General features: G+C 37.7%; 1 protein-coding gene across 1 annotated transcript; it reads left to right on the forward strand.

Moving 5' to 3' along the window:
- Positions 1–409: 409 nt before the first annotated feature.
- nherf2 (NHERF family PDZ scaffold protein 2) lies at positions 410–15,828 on the forward strand. Its single transcript, XM_079895244.1, has 7 exons — positions 410–653; positions 2,366–2,596; positions 6,903–7,127; positions 10,602–10,796; positions 12,494–12,647; positions 13,245–13,483; positions 14,961–15,828. The coding sequence occupies exons 1-7, from the start codon at positions 420–422 to the stop codon at positions 15,168–15,170; spliced, it is 1,488 nt and encodes a 495-aa protein (XP_079751370.1). The 5' UTR covers positions 410–419; the 3' UTR covers positions 15,171–15,828.
- Positions 15,829–17,808: the final 1,980 nt, after the last annotated feature.

The raw sequence follows: 17,808 nt of genomic DNA on the forward strand, positions 1-17,808 counted from the left end.
CGCATCCTTTTATCACTGGGAACGGTTGTGGAATGCGCGTGACCGACGGAACGTCTCCTGAACAAAACTTATCGGACTGTAAGTGTGATGAAGAGAGTCATTTTGTGGACGATACACTCGTGTAAAGATCTGTTTTACAACACAAATTGAAGAAAACATATTTTTAACACGGCGGGATTTAATAAAACAAACCGAGGACACGGTGTTTTTTTATGTATTTTGTTTAGTTTTGAAATAGTAAAAAAAAAAAAAAATCGCTATTATTTCTCATCGTTTTTGTAGGCTATGTTGTTTATTTTCTCAACGGCTAAGAATCAACGCCTGCAGACTCAGCATGTGGAATAATGCCTCCTTTAAAACTTAACTCATCATATAGCAGCATATATTCATGTTGTGACTGAACTCAAGTGCGGTTGGATATGGCGAACACTCTGGAGAGAGACATCCTGGAGCGGGAGCTCCGTCCGCGGCTGTGTTATTTGACTAAAGGAGATCGTGGGTACGGGTTTCATCTGCACGGAGAGCGCAACAGTGGAGCGCAATACATCCGCAAGATCGAGCCGGGCTCCCCGTCGGACCTATCCGGGCTCAGGTCCGGCGACCGGGTGGTGGAGGTCAACGGGGAGAACGTGGAGGGAGAGACGCATCAGCAGGTAATGAGAGGAGAACCTGTTGGACCACTTCACCTGGGGACGTGTCCCATAAAAATCCAGTGAGATGCCTACCTAGACAGCATCATCCTGTAAAGCACGCCATTCGGAACGCGCGTGAGACCCGCAATGCTGTCTAGATAGGGATCTGAGTATGTTTTGAGTTGAGACACCGGTCGTGTTGTAGGCTTTTCCACACTAACGTGACAGAGTTAATGTATATTTGCTTAAGATTGTATCATTGTGTGTAGATGTTAAGAAAACAGTTTTCTCGCCTCTGCGAAACCTACGAGACTTTCGCCTCCACCCTAACAAACATTTACCGTGGTAACCACATTTTACCATAGTTATTATTTACTGGGACAAACTATAATAAATAAATTGGGGACCGCCTTGAAATAGTGCAATAAGTTTATTGATTATCTTTCTTTACTTTTTACTGTAGTGTCTTTCAATCTAAAAGTATGGTGATCCATAGTACAATAAATATGTAAAATGCTAATTCCATGCTGAATGACATAATATTCATGCACCATAGCATTTATATGGTATAGGGCCCTTAAGGGACATGGTTAATGGTAAAAAAGAATAATGAGATGCGAGTAAAAATGTCATTTCTTCTGCTTTCTCTCATAAAACTTTTGAGTTCCCCAAGAAACTTTGCATGCCCTAGCAAACCTTTTGTTGCTCAGAGAAAGTTTGATTTCTCTAGCAAAACTTTTGTGTTCCTCCGAGAAACTTTGCGTTCCCTATTTAAACTTTTGCGTTCCTAAACTTTGCGTTCTCTAGCAAAATGTTTGTGTTCCCGCGAGAAACTTTGCGTTCTCTAGCAAAACTTTTGCATTCTTGTGAGAAACTATGCACTCACTAGCAAAACATTTGCGTTCCCCTAAGAAACTTTGCGTTCGCTTGCAAAACTTTTGTTCCCTGATAAACTTTGCGTTCTCTTGCTAAACTTTTGTGTTCCCTGATAAACTTTGCGTTCCTGCGAGTAACTTCGCATTCGCTAGCGAAACTTTTGCACTCGCACGAGAAACTTTGCATTCGCTAGAAAAACTTCTGCGCTCCCGCAAGGAACTGTGCGTTCGCTAGCGAAATTTTTGCGCTACAGCAAGAAACTTTGCATACGCTAGCAAAATGTTTGCGTTCCCCCGAGAAACTTTTCGGAAGTAACATGAGGTGGGAGGAAAAACTTTTAGTTTCAGTGATTTTGCAAGAGAATGCAAAGTTTCTCTGGGAACGCAATACCTTTGGGAGAGTAAAAGTTTTGCGAGCAAACACGAAACCATTAAATCTAGTTTATCTTTGGAATGAACGATGTCCACAGACAAGGTAGAGTATGTTGCATGATATCATGAAAGTATGATGTATTGTGACATCAGAAACGAAGAAAAACTAAATAATGACTATTGTAGCGCATGACGTAAAGCAAGTCAAATTTGTAGTTTTCTTATGTTTCATTCGAACTACAGAAACGCGACCCGGTTTGGCATACGATTTTGGAAACATTATTTTAAGGTAAAAAATGTTCCTTAGTGTTGCTTTAAAAATATACTTTTCCCTCCCATGTTCCCTCAGGGGCTCTGTACTATGGTACCCCACGGTACCTCAAAGAATAAAATACTATGATTAAATTGTCATAGTACCAAAAAGCGAGTGGTAATGCCATGGTATTGTGTGAAACGTTTCAGTGGTTCCTCTTCCCTGTCTCTCAGGTTGTGGAGCGGATCCTGGAGGTGGAGCACCGCACCAGACTGCTGGTGGTGGACCGGGTCACAGACGAGTTCCTGAAGTTTCACGGGCTGCCGTGTACGGAGGAGAGGGCGATTGAGATGGGCTCTCTGTCTGCCCGTTCCTCTGCGGCGTCTTCTCCTCGCGCCTCCCCACGGGACCCCGCCACGCCTATCTACAGCAGACAGAGCTCAGAGGGCATCTTCATTAATAAGGTATTATTTTCATAAATGTATCGATGCAACTGAGCCGTCGGTTTCAGGATAGGTGGACTTGGAAACATGGCATGTCGTGGCCATACCTTCTCCTTCTCCGTACATGCACCTTCCTCTTGTGTGAGTGAGAGTCTTTGAGAGGAAGTCTAGGGGAAATCCAGCCCAGAGAGGAGCTGTGCGCTATATTTAGATCATACTGTATGAAGAATAGGGTTGGGATTTGAGAATTCAGAATGGTTCATTCAATTCCATGTGCCACATTTTGTTTATTCCGGACCTTTATAAGCTCCAGAAGTGCTTGTATTGTGCATGTGCTCTTTAGGGGAACGCCAAGTTTTTAGTCTAATCCAACCCTCAATGTAAAACGGGAGGAAATGAATGTGTCACTTGATAGAAGTTAGTCAAATTAGGCATGTGGACATGTCAGGTTACGTGACAAAACTATGCAAAGCAGGGTTGTTACTGTTAACTAATACTAAAAATAAAACAATGAAAAAATTCATTTTCATCATTAAAAATAAACATTACTTGAAATGAAATAACTATAAAAAACATTTTATTTCAGCTAGTTGCCAATGCAACATTTCTCATTTTCGTTTAGTCTAAAAACTAAAATAAATAAAACGAAATAATCTAAAACTTAATAAAAACCATATAGACATACACTCTTAAAAATGAAGGTTCTTTATTAGCATCTGTGAAGAACCTTTCACATCAATGGAACCTTTCAATTCCACAAAAGGTTCTTTATAGTGGAAAAGGTTCTTTAGATTATCAAAAACTCAATTCACACTGAGAAAAAATGGAAAATGGAAAAAATTGTTGGGGAGCCAAAAATTGTTCTTTATTTCTTTAAAGGGGTCGAGACATGAGAAATCAAATTTTCCTTGATCTTTTGACATATAAGAGGTCTTTGTACCATTAAAACACCCTGTACATTTCATAGCTTAAAATATCCTCCTCATTATAAACAAAGCATTTATTTAATCAAACTCCAAAAACGGCTTGTTTGGATATTGCGGGATCTGTGACGTCACACGGGCAAATACATTTGCATATGACTGCCTCCAGAGCAGTACATCGACCAATAGTTTTACATTATTGGACCATAGGCCCCGCCCACTGGCATTCAGTCACTTAACGCCTGACATTTGGTTACACTGGATGTGAGCGTTGCGTTGCGTCACGTCAAAAGCAAAAAGAACGCATTATAATCAGTGACGCTGTCTACACTGGATACAGTATACAGATGCATTGTATGTAAATGACATTTTTTTACGGATAATGTTTTGAAAACACTTATTCACGTGCAATAGTGAGTGGGCAATTATACTGTTTCCTGTGCGTTAGCCAATCATAACAGTAGCCGTTTACTGACAGGTATTAAAGGAGCTGCCCTTTAAAAACGGATAATTTCAGAATGAGGGTTGAAAATAATAGTTTTTCCATATAATGGTCAAATATATATTGTGCAAAAAACCTTTACTAACGTTATAAGTGGACCATATTAATGAAACATATTAATGACCCCTTTAATGGCATCGCTGGGAAAACCCTCTTTTTAATCCACCCAAAGACACTTTCTCTTTCTCTCACACACACACACACACACACAGCTCTTTATAGACGACCTGCGCCTCGATGTGTCCAGGTCAGGTGAGGTGTGTTGACAGCAGACGGATATAGGATCAGAACACAGCAAGAGTCCTGTAAGCCATGAAATCCAGTGATAGTCAACATGCAATCATGTTATTGTTTGTTTTATTTTTAGCTGCAGACTTTCTGAACGCCATCTGCAATGGGATTCAATCCAACAACCATCTAACAGTGTTTGAGAGAAACTAAAAGTAACTAAACCAACTAAAAAGTGTTGCTTTTCCAGTAACAAGCCATTTCTGTATTCTTTCTAGAGCAGGGTTCACCAATCTCGGTCCTGGAGGGCCACTGTCCTGCAGAGTTTAGCTCCAACCAGCTCCAACACACCTGTTTGAAAGTTTCTAGTATGCCTAGTGAGACCTTGATTAGCTGGTTCAGGTGTGTTTAATTGGGGTTGGAGCTAAACTCTGCAGGACAGCGGCCCTCCAGGACCGAGATTGGTGAACCCTGTTCTAGAGTGTTTTCTAGTTTTATTAAAGGGATATTTCACCGCTGGAAAGATGACTGTGTATTTAAATTGGGTCATTTATGTAGTAGAAATGTGAAATTATTTTAGAAGTTGGTGCCTTCTAGACTGAGAAAAGCCAGAAAATTTATTTTTGGCTCATGTGGATGAAAGACAACAACTCCCAGAATGCACTTGCTTCGCTGCCCTACGAGGCCACTCCCAAGCCACGCCTACCGGTTACAGAGGGCAGTATCGGAAGAAATGATACAAATAGGCTTCTAGTTGACTCGAAACTGAAAAGACGCCGTTTTATCGTGAGATCCCCCATGGGCGGATTGAACACATGCGGAACTAGCTCCTCCTACTGGCTGTAGTCTCTCGCCTCTGGCCAAAAAAGCCTCAGATGACGGAAAATGACGATTTTTGCATCAACAGAGGTTTTTTTCCAGACACACAATACAGAAATCTCTCGTCTCAGCGGGACATAAGGGAGGGAAGCACGGTCATTCGAAAATACTACCAGGTTTCTACTGATACAAAGCTTAATGCTAATCGGTGAAGTATCCCTTTAAGGCTGGTATACCTACACTACACAACTTTGGCACATATCTTTGCCCCAATTTGCAGTCTGGACGACTCAATGCTAGTTGCCAAAATTCAGAGCCCGTCAAATTTCACAGAAAACTGTGTAGTGCATGACGGTTTGGAAGGCTTGGCCTTTTAAGTCCGCGTCCTTCGAAGGATGCAGCCTCTGAATTGGGACACAGCTACAGACTCTGACTTTTCAGCGTCAGATTATGATTCCGTCCAGTTGGAGATCAAGCAAGTTTGATATTTTGAGTCAATTCTAGAACACATTATTTTATTATTTTTTTGGTCATGCGTCTCCTTGCAACAAGGCACGTTTTTGCATTCTGACCTTGCATTCGGAACAATTTGAAAGTCTGGCAGTATGTGATCCTTAATCATTTAGTGTATTCACACATTTCCGCCCTTGAGCTTACACATGACACTTATAACTTCCCAAAATGGATTGTGTCAGTAAAAGAAAATCATTTGAGTGAAATGTGTCATTCTAATGTTTAGAAAGTTTAAGATTTTAAAAGTCATGTAGTGTATTTCAGCCTGTAGTTATAAGCGTAATTTATGTGTTCAAGTTTGATGCCGTGAGCCTCACTGAACTCTTCCTGACTTTGCTTCATGTAAATATTGATCTGATTTGAAGCTTTTGTAATAAATCTGACTCTTAATTCTGATTAGATGAGCCATATTAATGAGCCAAGTAGCTTGGCAACCATGAACAGCCTGTATTGAGCTAATTAACTGAATTACTTGGTGGAAGAATTGTTGAGTCTTATTAGTATTACTGAATCTATTTATGTAACTTGCTACAAATTGCTGTTGTTGTCATCATGTAAACAACAAAATAAGCCATCTGAGGTCTCATGTTCCTGTGTTTTTACCACAGTTAAAGTCCCCCTTTGGTGAAAATCAAGCTTTTAATATTGTTTATATGTCTATGTGGTGTTTTTAATATGATTTAAGACACACCATGTGTAAATTCATAAGTCAACACCATTGCTGAGTATTTTCTCCATAAAACTGCAGTGAACCAAAGACAGTCTCAAAAACGTGTCACAAACTACCTTGTAACCAATCAGGTCAATGTGTGATCGTCAACGAGTGGATCTCTGAGCTGGAGTGAGTGAGTGGAGGCGGGGTCATTTGCATATTCATAGAACCGCCTATACTAAATGAGGCAAGGGTGTAGAGTTACATACAAGCTATGTTAAGGCATAAAGAAATTTTTTCAAGGAAAAAACGCTTAAATATGTCATTTTGGTGATCAAAGATGAGTTTTAAGGGATAAAATCATTGACTACAAGGGGACTTTAAGGGAGCTTCAAAAACACATATTACTTGTGGCTTATCTTATCATTTTATATAGATCTTTATGATTATAGTACTGAACTTGTATGGAAGCCGATCATATCTTCAAGAGGCTAGTTTGACTGTGATTTAACTCATTTAAATTATGAGTAGGTTGTGTCTTGGCAAACAGCAGTTTCAAAGCAGCTTCCTTAAACACTGGCATCTGACTGCTCACAACACAAACAATACTGGCATTCACACACCTGACCACTGAAACTACTGAGTACAGAACTGACCACAGACTGTATTGTCTCCTGGTATTTCTCTCAGAGTCCCAGCAGCCCTGGAAGAGTGATGAACGGCTCCCCGCTCTACAGAGCTTGTGCCCGTCTGGCGTCGCCCGTGTTCCTGTCTCCGCCGTCCCCCAGTGAACCCAAGACTGAACCGGAGTCTGAACCCTTCACCGAACTCACTGTTGAATCCAGCGTCACGCCCGAGACTGAACCCGTCTGTGACCTCAGCACTGACCTCAGCACATCACAGACCAGCACGCAGGTACAGTGAAGCCCATTAGTCTTCTGTGTGAAAGCGGCAATGTCTTTATTATGTGGATCTGCAAAGTCATTTTCGACATGATTAGTATTAGTATTTGTAGGTATTTGTACAGAACTCAGAAAATCCAAAAGAACTATTTGATTAGTTTAATGCATCCTTGCTCAATAAAAGTATTAATTTCTTTATAATTTTTTCTTAAAGTCCCCCTGTAGTCAATCATTGTATCCTTTAAAACTCATCTTTGATCACCAAAATGACGTTTAAGCGTTTTTTCCTTAAAAACGCCTTAAAATAGCTTGAATGTAACTCTACACCCTTGCCTCATTTAGTATACGTGGTTCTATGAATATGCAAATGAGCCCCGCCTCCACTCACTCACTCAGCTCAGAGATCCACTCGTTGACGATCACTCGTTGATCTGATTGGTTACAAGGTAGTTTGTGACGTCAGAAACACCAGCGATTTCAAAGCGTGTTTTTGAGACTGTCTTTGGTTCACTGCACTTATGAATTATATCTTATGAATTTACACATGGTTTGTCTTAAAGCACATTAAAAACACCACATAGACACATAAACAACATTAAGAACTTAATTTTCACCACAGGGGGACTTGAAATAAATATATATATATCTTGCTGAGTCCAAACTTTTGAACAGTAGTGCATGTGGTAGGTACACTATAGGTACTGTTTATCAAACTTAAGTATGACTGTTATTCACGCAAGAAACCTTGACTTGCATCATACATTAAAATATGTGCTTCATAATTTAAAGTTAAAGGGGGGGGTGAAATGCTCATTTTCACTCAATCTCCTGTTAATCTTGAGTACCTATAGAGTAATATTGCATCCTTCATATCTCCAAAAAGTCTTTTGTTTTATTATATTTTTAATTGAAAGATTGGCTGTACGGAGTCTTTCCGGAAAAAAACGAGCGGCTGGGGGCGGGCCGTGTGGGCGAAGCTTAGCTGTGCTAACGCGCCAAGCTAGTGACAACACACAGACATTTGTTCAACAGTTTTACTCACCGTTCCAACGCACGACCGCGAACCTTTATCATTGTGACTGCTCGATCCTTAAGCATTAGACGATCTGCAAATCCGTCGATATGGGCTTTGTTTATAAAACAATCATCGTCGAAATGCAGGGAACAACTACACAACTCCGTTTATGCTCAGGAAAACAAACTCCATCCACTGGTTCCTTAACGCAGGGTTGTCTTGCCCTGGCAACCAAAAACACACTTCTTTGGTGACATTGACTTCCCAAAAGCCGGGCAGGGCGCTTTGATGGCGAACTGCTTTCACTCTCTTGCTCTAGTCTACGAGTGCGCGCGCGGCCGCGATCTTACCGGAGAAGTGCCCTTAGGACCCATATAAGGAAATTCCGCCCTATCTTACGTAAGACAGAGCCATACTCGAAAAAAACTTTACGAAACTTGTGACAAACCGGAAGGAGTATTTTTGGAACAAAAATACTCCTTCAAACGTACAACTTAGTTTTTGAAACTTTGTCCATGTTTAGCATGGGAATCCAACTCTTTAACAGTGTAAAAAACTCAGTATGCATGAAATAGCATTTCACCCCCCCCTTTAAGGAAATAGCTCTTTAAGGCAACACATTTTCACTTTTTGCAGTGCAGGTGGACCTTGGGAAAAAGTAAAATGCTATAAAAACAGCTCTCTCTGTCTCTCTTCTTTCATTCGTTGTCCTCATCCTCTCCCTCTCCCTCTCTCTCTCTCTCTCTCTCTCTCTCTCTTGGTGACCTTAATTCTCATTTACCTGCTTTGTTCACACACTCTCTGGTCCGGGGTATCTGATTTCTGGGAAATTTTCCCAGAATTCAGTGAGAGTTTTGTTTTGTGTGTGTGTGTGTGTGTGTGTGTGTGTGTGTGTGTGTGTGTGTGTGTGTGTGTGTGTGAGATTAGATTAAGCGGCATCTCACCCTCAGGAGGTAAAGCACATGTGTGTTTGTAAGGCGAGGTTCTTCAGTCACTCGTCCCCATGGGACACAAACAGACACCACCCTTGTATTGTCTTAGAACAGGAAGTGACATGGTGTCTCACACAATGTCCCTTATTCCTGCTGGGCGTCTTTCACTTCTTGAAGGAAACGAGCCAATGGTCACGCACACACGCTCGCATGTCCTCGCGAAGGTCCAGGGTCCTGCATATATCATATAATGTCTGTCATTAAACCAGAAGTGCCATTGAACTCTATTGGTAACGACTGATCTTGCGACCACAGTTGGCTTTGAGAAACGCACCTCTGAATGAGAAAATTGGCTTTTTACATTCATGCACCCCACCTAAACATTGGTGAGAGCATAATCATAATATTGATGAATATAAAATATTAATTATATATACCAGTCACAAGTAGCACGAGTATATAGCCAACAATACATTGTATGGGTCAAAATTATTGATTTTTCTTTTATGCCAAAAATCATTAGGATATTAAGTAAAGATCATGTTCCATGAAGATATTTAGTAAATTTCCTACTGTAAATATATTAAAAATATATTTTTGTGAGTGAATGCAGCACAATCGCGGACATAAATGGACAACTTTAAAGGAGATTTTCTCAATGTTTAGATTTTTTTGCGCCCTCCAATTTTCAATAGTTGTATCTCGCCCCAAATATTGTCCTATCCTAACAAACCATACATTAATGGAGAGCTTATTTATTCAGCTTTCATGTGATGTATAAATCTCAGTTTGAAAAAATGTACCCATGTGACTGGTTTTGTGGTCCAGGGTCACATATATGAACAAAATGCAATTTGGCATATTATGATTTTTACATTGACTATTAGAAAGGAGTTCATTTTAATTTTAATTAAAGTGATTATTTTAGTTAGATAAATAAGCCTAAATGATTGCACAAAAAATGTATAATGTGATTAAAGACGGTTGTACCATTGAATATTTTTAAATAAGATGACAGCGTTCTTTTCCATGAGGGGGTTTGGCATCACGGCATCTTTGTTTCCAGGCGGATCGTAAAAGAACGCGACACACACGTCTCCGGGACATCCTGTAGATTTCAACCAATCAGATGACGACTTGAAGTGTTTAGACAGGAAGTGATCATCTGAACAACATGTAAAACGATCAAATACATACAAAAATATTAATGCCACAGCGAACTGTCTTAACAGAAAATACCAGAAAAAATGTGTTTGATGAGAATTTCTGTCTGTACAAATACAAATGATTTCATCCCTAATTATAAGTATTAAGTAAATAAAAATACAGAATATAGCCTACAGTTAATGTGGACTGATTGCACATCCAGACAAAACCTGTAGCAAACACGTTCACTGTATTCCTCTGCTTTATTTATTAATCGGGTTTCATTAGCTAATTATTAGCCTAAAACAGGCAATTTTCCAGTTTTGTTGACCTAACGGAGCATTATAATTCCTCTCCATTTAATTTCCGTTCTGTTGTTTTTCTCTCTCTCCAGGAGGAGGCATTATCGGAGGTGGACGCGGTAACGAAAGACCTGCGCCCTCGACTGTGTCACATGACCCTGGGCGAGCAGGGCTATGGCTTCAACCTGCACTGCAAAAAGTCCCACCCGGGTCAGTACATCCGCTCGGTGGACCCCGACTCTCCAGCGGAGCACGCGGGACTGAGGCCGAAAGACCGGCTCATCGAGGTGATCGGAAGGGATTACATGAGCCTTGATTAGCCCAGATTAGCAGCACTGGATCAGATTAGATTAAACCGCTTCTGGAGAAAGACAGATTAGCCAGTCGAAGAGAAACGCCTGGATGTTTCTCTGTTTGGTTTGTTCACTTTGTGAAGGGAGGATCCCGTTTTAGAGCAGGGAGTTAGTTTGCTTTTATTTCAGTGTGCGTGCGTGTATGTGTGTGTGTATGAGTGAGTTTGCGTGTGTGAGACGCCGTGATCGTCAGAGAGAGCAAATCCGTCCTAATGGATTTAATTTGCACCCGTTTTCTGTAATTATCGAAGACAGATCAGTAATTATGACTGACGAACAGCGTATAATCCAGTCAACTGTGTTTGTCTCCGAAGGCTTTTGAGTATAAATAGCAAAACACTTATTCATAGGAAGCAATTCACTTCACAAAGTAGTAATTCACTAAATCATCATGAATTTATGTTTAAGATTTAATAGCTCCATCTCAAGTGGCAACTTTCAAACTAGATTTGTGCATTTTTTTGAGGTAAACTACATCACAAATGGTGTGGGACGTCGAAAGTTTAACACGTAAAATTACATTCAACATTAATTAATCTCATATAAACTTCAAAAATGCTGTTCAAAGCAACATTAGGAGGAAAAAGCATCACTGGTTTTAGACATGGCACTTTCTGAATAAGATTCCTCAGAAGTCTTATGACATGGCTGGGACGCCCTGCATGTTTGACTGCTTTATTAATAAGTCATTGACAAACCGCGTATTATTATTTCACGGTAAAACACCCTTCCTCCTGTAGGAACGTCAGGAAACCCCACATACTTTCACATGCATTACATCAGTTTTCATGCGTTTCACCAGCCACAGGAACCCACACACCCCAAACACTATTATCAGACAGAGACAGCTGGAAAAGAGAAGTCAGATGAGAGTTTGTGAGTTATGTAAGGCTTCTTCAAACAGAGGAAGAGGAAGAGGAAGTGACATGGCCTCAGTCTCCACCTGCTGGACACATGCTGACCCACAAGTGTGTGTGGCACCTGACAAGTTATATAGTATACATAAAATATATTTAATATTATGTAATATAAAAATAATATATTTAGTAAATTATAATATAATAAATGATATAATTAAAATGTATTTTATTCTTTTATATATAATATTATATGAAATGATATAATGAATAAATAAAATAGTTGAGTACAAGTGTGCATGTGAATAAGATCCTGTTCTACCCAGAAACGCACAGGTTCAGTCTCTCTTCCGTCATGTTTTGATCATGTGTAGCTCGAATTGAATGCGCTGGGATTCGATCAAGGCCTGAATTGTAATCTTGCAAACTAAACGTGACCCTGGATCACAAAACCAGTCACAAGTCGCACGGGTATATTAGTGGCAATAGCCAACAATACATTGTATGGGTACATTGTATTTTTCTTTTATGCCAAAAATCATTAGGATGTTAAGTAAAGATCATGTTCCATGAAGATATTTGGTAAATTTCCTATATAAAACATTTATTTTTGTGAGTGAATGCAGCACAATCGTCAACATAAATGGACAATTTTAAAGGCGATTTTCTCAATGTTTCGATTTTTTGCACCCTCCGATTCCAGATTTTCAATAGTTGTATCTCGACCAAATATTGTCCTATCCTAACAAAGTAATCTCTCGTGTGTGTCTCCAGGTGAACGACTGCAGTATTGAGGGTCTGCGTCACGCTGAGGTGGTGGCGCTGATCAAGGCCGGCGGGACAGAGACGCGTTTGCTGGTGGTCGATCCAGACACAGATGAGCTCTTCAATCGACTGGGCATCGTGCCCACATCTACTCATCTTAAAGGTACAGAATGGGCTTTTGCCAAATCAAGTCACCTCTATTTATACAGCGCTTTTTACAATACAGATTCAGTTTCAAAGCAGCTTTACCGAGATAACAGGAAAATAATGCAAAAAACGTTTGTTTCTAGAAGAAAATCGCGTCATAGTCCAGCTTAAGATGGTTAATTTTTGTTGTAAAAAAGATATTAATTTAGTTCATTTATATATATAGCCGCTCTGGAGAAAACCGCGTTGTCATCATCCAGCTCAGTTCAGTTCTCATATAATGGTGTCAATGCAGGCAGAGCAATAATATTGCTGAATGTTAAATTGAATGTTCATAAAACATGCTCATACATCTGTCTGGCAAGTTCTGGAGAAGTCCACAGAAGCAAACTACACTGGAAAGATGATATTTAAATGCTTTGTGTTTTTCTAACCCCACCTGACTGGTACTGTTCATTATAAGGAAAGCTTATGCAAAACATGGCGATGCTCTATGCAAACATTACTAATGTTCAGAACAAACAAAGAAGCCAGTTGGTATATGGCGTGTCATATGTATGTATGCAATCAGTTATGACTGTAATTATATTTCTGAATGATTTCCTTCAAACAGAGGACTGTGTGGACGGGCCGATCATAGAAGGCCCCGAGACGAGCACAGAAAGCCCTGTCTCTGCTTCCCCGCCGCTCCCACAAGCCCCCAGGATCTCTCCACCAATCATCAACATCACACTGACAGATCCACCAATCACAAACGGCTCTCCCAGACACCAGACTCACAGAAGCTCCTCGTCCCGATCCACTTTATCAGAGACGAGCGCTGAACTCAGCAGCTTCGACACCAGCATCAGGGTAAAACCACTGCATCAAACTTCACAACTTTTATTATTATTATCATCCACAATTATTGTTGGTAACAATTTTATGATGATATATTATTATTATTCTAATCATTTATTAATATGGTAGATGATTAAGTTAATAGTGAAAATAGTGTTGTTGTTGTTGTTGGTAACAATAATAATAATTTAAGAGTATGAAATATTATTAATGAATTAACATATATTATTAGTATGTTGTTGTTGATATATAATAATAACTGATTGATATGATATATTATTATTATTACTATTGGTAACAATTAAATTGGTTATTATTAAAATGTTAATTAAGGATTCTTTTAATGTCTCCCATGGCAGAATTTGTCTTGGATAAAGGAAATTATGTTATAATAATAATAATACTACAATATATTATTTATTAATTAATGAATTAGAATAATAATAATTATTATTATTATTATAATTGTTGTTGTTGATTTTAATAATAGTTTATTGATATATTATGAATTCATTTAATAATAATTATTTATTGTTGGTTAACAATAATAATTATAATAATAGTCATTTAATAATTTGATATAATATGATAATTATTGTTGTTATTATTCATTTTATTAATCATCATCATATTAATAATAATTTCATTTTACATTTTAATATTGTATATTATTAATACATTTAAAAGTAAAAAAATAGCAGTTTTTGGTAAAACTAATAATAATTGAACAATTATAGTTATAATTGTGGTTGTTGATATTAATAATAATAATTTAACAATATGATATATTAATATTTGTATTATTATAATTGATTATGGTAACAATAATATTAACAATTTTATAATGATATATTATTGTTATTATTAATTTCAATAAGAATCATACTAATAATAATTTAACAGTATGTTAAATTATTTAAATAATTAATTTATATATCATTAGTATATATTATTAGTATAGTGGCAACAATAATAATAATAATTTGATAATTATACTATATTATATATAATATATATAATATTTATATATAATATATAATATTATTATAATAATAATTATTAAAGTTATTTTTAATGTCTCCCATGGCAGAACTTTGTCTTGGATAAAGGAACTTCTGTTACAATAATAATAATAAATGAATATGGTATATTATTAATTTAATAATACAATGTATTATTAATTAATCAATTAAAATAAGAATTATTATAATTATTAGTATGTGCTTCACTGTAACTCTCAATACTTTATGGCGAAAAAATCTAATACAAAACACAAAATATCTACACCTTGAATGCAGAGTTTGTCACTTTGAATAAAACAATGTGCAAAGCCTGTACAGAAGGAAATATTGACTGTAACGTTGCTCATGTTAGCTGAGATCATTTAAAAAGTGCATTATTTAATAGAAAAGTTAAGTAAAATGCACAATACATTTTATTTTAAGCAATAAAGCAATAATGAATTACAACTTGTGTTATCTTTTCATAGTTCACAGATTCTGACCATCAGTCCAGCGATGACGCCCGCAAACCAAACCGAGATGTGAGATCCGAGGAGCGAGATCCGTTCCGGCAGAGCGGCCTGCAACTGAGCCTGACCGCGGCCGAGGCCAGGCAGAAAGCCCGGGCCAAACGGGCCAACAAGAGAGCGCCCCCTATGGACTGGAGCAAGAAACAAGAAATCTTCAGCAACTTCTGAGGAGCGCACACATCTGAAAGCTCACCTCAGATCTACACAGATCAGACCAAACACATGCATCTTAGATTAGATCCACTTCCCGAAAGGACTGAGATTGTTCCTCTTTCATGAAAGCATGAGAGGTTTGGATTCAGACCGGTTTTGCACTGAAATGCACCAGGTTGACATCATGCTCGGTGTTTAACTGAGCTTAATATGGCATTTTGTTGCTAGTAAGTGTTTAACGTTCAGCCAGTTTGCAGACAATAGCACAAGTTCCCTTCTGACATCGCAATTCTACTCGACAGCAGTTTCCACGTTGAGAAAATGGGGAAGGAGAGTGAGAAAACTTAGTTACAAGGCAGAAACAGTAAGAAGGAAAGGCAATGTGAAAAAAAAGCAAGTGTCATTGTGATAGTGAAAGTGAACAAAAGATGGGAACGCTAACTCTAACATGTAGACTGAACATTGAGCTGGGAAGCCAAAGGTTGCAGGTTCAAGCCCCTGAAGAAAGAAGTGCCATTAGCGAATGTGTATAGTAAGTTTGTGTTGGGAGGATGATAAGAAGAAACAACAGTAGACGAGAGAAGGTTCAGTCAGAGATCTTCACACTAGACTCCAGTAAACACTGGTGACTAAATGGAGATCTGAATTGAGTTCATCTATTTCCTAAAACCTACACTGTAAAAATGTAGCTGCAATTCTTAACTTAAAATTTGTTGAGATAACTTAAATATCCAACTAAACTAAAGTTAACTAAACTTACTATTTTAAGTCAAGCACAAACAAGTACTTTTTTTAAGTTGAAACAACACATTACTTCTTATTCTAATGTTGAATTTTAAGTTTTGATAAATAATCACAGCAATCATTTTTTACAGTGTAAAAAAAATCACTATTAGCAGACAAAATATTTTTCCTTCAGGAGACAGATCCAAAAATATCAATGGCATCATCTTGAACTCCACCGATTTTCAGCCAATCAGATGCTCTCTAGAATAAGAGCTTTTCATTTTAAAAAAAAAGAAAAGAAATGAGCTTCTCCCACACTAAACTAATAGCCTATTTATTTATTTGTTTTCTTGTCTTTTTCTCAGAAATGCTGGTTTTATTTTTCCATATGATACTGATGGTTTATTATATATATTTACATACACTATAGTTCAAAAGGCTGCCATTATCAGCTTGTATAGATTAATATTAACCAGTCTGTTTGAGCGGTGAACTTCAACTGTTTTGTTTTTTTACCTCAATCTTTACAGGGATTTTTCAATCAAAAGTGAAACATTGGCTTTAACAATGCATTAACACATGAGTACAGAAATCTAGCTATGTGTATTAATAATAATAACGCATAATTATATATTCTGAAAACTTAAAATATAGACTAATACAACAATGTAACTGATTACTGAAAAAAAGACCTTATATTTTCATCTGAGGCATGTATTATGTGATATTAAGTCAATTTTGTTTCTTGTTAATGTATATAAATTGTTCTCATCTCATGTATGTCCATTTTCACACACTTATAAACAAAAATAAAGTAAGTATTTTAGAGAGAAGTGGCCTTGATTTGATGGTGCAACATCACGGTCTCTCTGCCGACCGCAGTTCTTCTGTCGCCCGCTAGAGACACACAGTTCATGAAGGGGAAATATAAATGAAACCAGCACTAATCCATCTGATAACTTTCTACAACCCTTCAAAGCATTTAGGATGTAAATTATATCTGTTATGTTTGCAGACAGATGCATGTTTCTCAATAGTAATGGGTTCGTTGTGTTTTAGATAGGCTAAACAAACAAAAAAACGGTTTCCTCTGCTAATCTCAGTAAGTGTGTCTTTGTATCTCGTTTACACTTCTTTCCCGTAGTCTTCTCTCACCTCATATGATCTCTTCATCTTTCTGTTCTCTTCCACTTACATTTTAAAGGAGTTTTTCTGGGTTACACCGACTGTGAATTCAGCTCCTTCTCACTGATGAAGAATTGTGTCCGAGCGGGAAACTTGCCTAGCAAACTCTCCTCATCTGTTGTAAGCAAGCATGGTCTAATCTAAAAAAAACAAGGTCTAATCAGTATTTAATGAATAATAATTTATTTAAGTTTCCAACGATACAATGCAAAGACAGATATAATTCCCGTTACGTCAAATAACCGTTATTTTGAGTTGATTCAGGAGAAATGATTCGCAAACTAAAGCTGTAATTCACTCGACCGTTAGGGACTTTGTGTAGGAGTAAAACTGTTAAGTTAGATAAATATTGTGAATTAAATGATTATTATTTATATTTACATTAATAATACCAATCATTTTAGAAATAATACGTCGGGATATTACCACACCCCCATATTGGAACATGGGTAGGCTACTGATTCGGTTTGAACCGATTCTATGAATCAAACAGATTCGTTTAAAATAAATGGGATTTTCCTGAACTAAATCCCCTCATTTATTACTTAAAGCTTTGTGCACTATGTATTACATAAGTTCCTCAAACTAAAAATGTAAATATCTCTTTTTGTTTTGTTTTTAACCTTCTGGTGCTGCTCGCCTGGTCAAAAATGACCGAAATTGTTTTGTTGTTTTTTGTTTTCAATGAAATGAATACAGGCCTAATTTATTTTACATATATATATATATATATATATATATA

Source organism: Squalius cephalus (genome assembly GCF_949319135.1).
Source record: "Squalius cephalus genome assembly, chromosome: 2".
In the NCBI taxonomy this organism is placed as follows: domain Eukaryota; kingdom Metazoa; phylum Chordata; class Actinopteri; order Cypriniformes; family Leuciscidae; genus Squalius; species Squalius cephalus.

Excerpts from the sequence above, each read along its gene's own strand:
- nherf2 (XM_079895244.1), top strand. The coding sequence starts at position 420 with ATGGCGAACACTCTGGAGAGAGACATCCTGGAGCGGGAGCTCCGTCCG. Across the intron at positions 7,128-10,601 it reads CATCACAGACCAGCACGCAG|GAGGAGGCATTATCGGAGGT; the intron begins GTACAGTGAAGC and ends CTCTCTCTCCAG. Across the intron at positions 10,797-12,493 it reads CGAAAGACCGGCTCATCGAG|GTGAACGACTGCAGTATTGA; the intron begins GTGATCGGAAGG and ends GTGTGTCTCCAG.